Genomic DNA, 2,089 nt, shown 5'->3' with positions numbered 1-2,089 from the left:
GGCATTTAGGTTTGATGGTTAAGGTTAGGGTTAGGGTGAGGGTTAAGGTTAAGCATTTAGGTTTGATGGTTAAGGTTAAGGTTAAGGTGAGGGTTAAGGTTAGGCATTTAGGTTTGATGGTTAAGGTTATGGTTAGGGTGAGGGTTAAGGTTAGGCATTTAGGTTTGATGGTTAAGGTTAGGGTTAGGGTGAGGGTTAAGGTTAGGCATTTAGGTTTGATGGTTAAGGTTAGGGTTAGGGGCTAGTGAATGCATTATGTTAATGACTGGTCCTCACAAAGATAGCCAGACACGACTGTGTGTGTGTGTGTGTGTGTGTGTGTGTGTGTGTGTGTGTTTGTGTGCGCGTGGTGAGTGTGTGGTAGAGCAAGTGAGAGAATGACAGCGTTTATCCTTGGAGCGAGCACATAGAGAGAGAAACTGTTTTCTATGGGGAAACAAGCCTAATTAGTTACATTTCTGAGAGAGGTGCACGTCAAGCGTTGGTATCTCCACGTACCTACGTAGGCATGAGTGTAACTTTGGTTTAAGAAGTGTGTGTGTGGGGGGGGTTTGGGGGTCCTCTGCCTGCAAAATGTTTTTGACTTGAATCCCATTTCCTGCATCTCTACATACTGTATTTATATTTATGGAAACGAAGGTGATCCAGATTCCGGGAAATAGGTTACTTGACCATACTGAATGTAGGCCAGAAAGAGTAGTATGTTACTAAACTATGTATAAGAAGGTGTCTGACTTTCTTTATTGCTTAAAATAGATAGGAGCCAATCACTGAGACTCATAAATAAAATAAAATAAAATAATAAGCTCCGCCCCCTCCCTCCCTCTCGGTCCATAGTGGAAACACCCCCCTGTTACGTACGTTCCCGCGGCGTTGATTCAACTAGAAGCATGATTTTACGGCCCCCTTTCCTCCCATTGCATTGTGGGTCCTCTTTACCAGTCGCAGCAGAGGAAGGAGCACGACGACGGTCCCTCGGGCCCTCGGAACTTGCCGGAGCTCGGCGTGTCCGTGCACGCCGCGATGAACGCGTGCAGGTCGGTGACGCGGGCTTGCTCCTGAGTCCGAGCCTGTAGTGAGAAAACACACACAAGACCTTTAACCCTCATGTTGTCCTCGGGTCTTTTTGGGACAAAAAAAATGGGTCGGCTAAATAAAAAGACATCAAAAACTTTGGCAAAAACATCAAATAAAGCACCCAAAAAAACGCTTTGAGGAGCCGTTAAGACTAGGAAAGCGCTGTATAAGGACAGGACGTTCACATTTACCCACAATGTTGAAAAAGTGACAAAGATGTTGGAAAAAGTGATAGTAATGTAAACTTAACCCCGGTGTTGTCTTCTCTTCTGGACCCTCTCGAGTCAAACTGACCCGGGACTTATTTGGGGTTCTAAAAACAATTCTGTGATAAAATTTTACTTCATAATCTATTAAGAAACATTGTCTTTATCTCAATTTCATACAATTGAGATAACATATGCAGAAGACTTGAAACTAGCGATTGAGACCATCAACTCATCATGAGAATGTTTCCTGAGGTAATAAATCAAGTGAGAAGTCGGCTCATTGTCTCGTAGACTTCTATAGAAACATCGCCCCCTGCTGGACGTTACAGAGAACGCAGCTTCAAGGAGCTTCAGCTTCACCTCTCAGACCTTCATCCATTATTTTGTACACACTACTGTATGAATCTGAATATCTGAATATAATTTGAACTGATGACAGCAAAGAAAACGAGAGCGTGAGGTCATGGAGTCAGTACCGTGATGGTGTCGTAGGCTCCGGTGATGAGGGCGATGAAGAGGGACGACACCATGTAGATGAAGAGGGAGATGAAGGTGTACAGGTAGACCTGGCTGAAGACCCAGACCAGCGTGCCGCTGCGCTGCATCTCAGCGAACGTCACAAACATGTCGTCCCCGTTGATCAGAGAAAACAGGCACTCTGACACCATGGACAGGGTCCGGAACTGGAGACAGACAGGCACACACACACACACGCACACGCGCATGCACGCACGCACACACACACAAAAACACACACACACGCACACGCGCATGCACACACACACACGCACACGCGCATGCAC

General features: G+C 45.9%; 1 protein-coding gene across 1 annotated transcript in view; it reads right to left on the bottom strand.

Annotated features, from left to right (window-relative positions):
- Positions 1 to 911: 911 nt before the first annotated feature.
- LOC117958118 (mucolipin-1-like) overlaps positions 912 to 2,089 on the bottom strand; it is a 10,327-nt gene continuing 9,149 nt past the window's right edge. The window contains exons 7-8 of the mRNA XM_034894379.1: positions 1,763 to 1,996; positions 912 to 1,070 (exon numbers count right to left, since the gene is read on the bottom strand). Of these exons, the coding sequence (XP_034750270.1) occupies positions 936 to 1,070; positions 1,763 to 1,996 (369 nt within the window). The 3' untranslated portion in view covers positions 912 to 935. The remainder of the gene's footprint in view (positions 1,071 to 1,762; positions 1,997 to 2,089) is intronic.

This window comes from Etheostoma cragini, chromosome 15 (genome assembly GCF_013103735.1).
Source record: "Etheostoma cragini isolate CJK2018 chromosome 15, CSU_Ecrag_1.0, whole genome shotgun sequence".
In the NCBI taxonomy this organism is placed as follows: domain Eukaryota; kingdom Metazoa; phylum Chordata; class Actinopteri; order Perciformes; family Percidae; genus Etheostoma; species Etheostoma cragini.
This window is presented reverse-complemented; position numbering and strand designations above follow the sequence as displayed.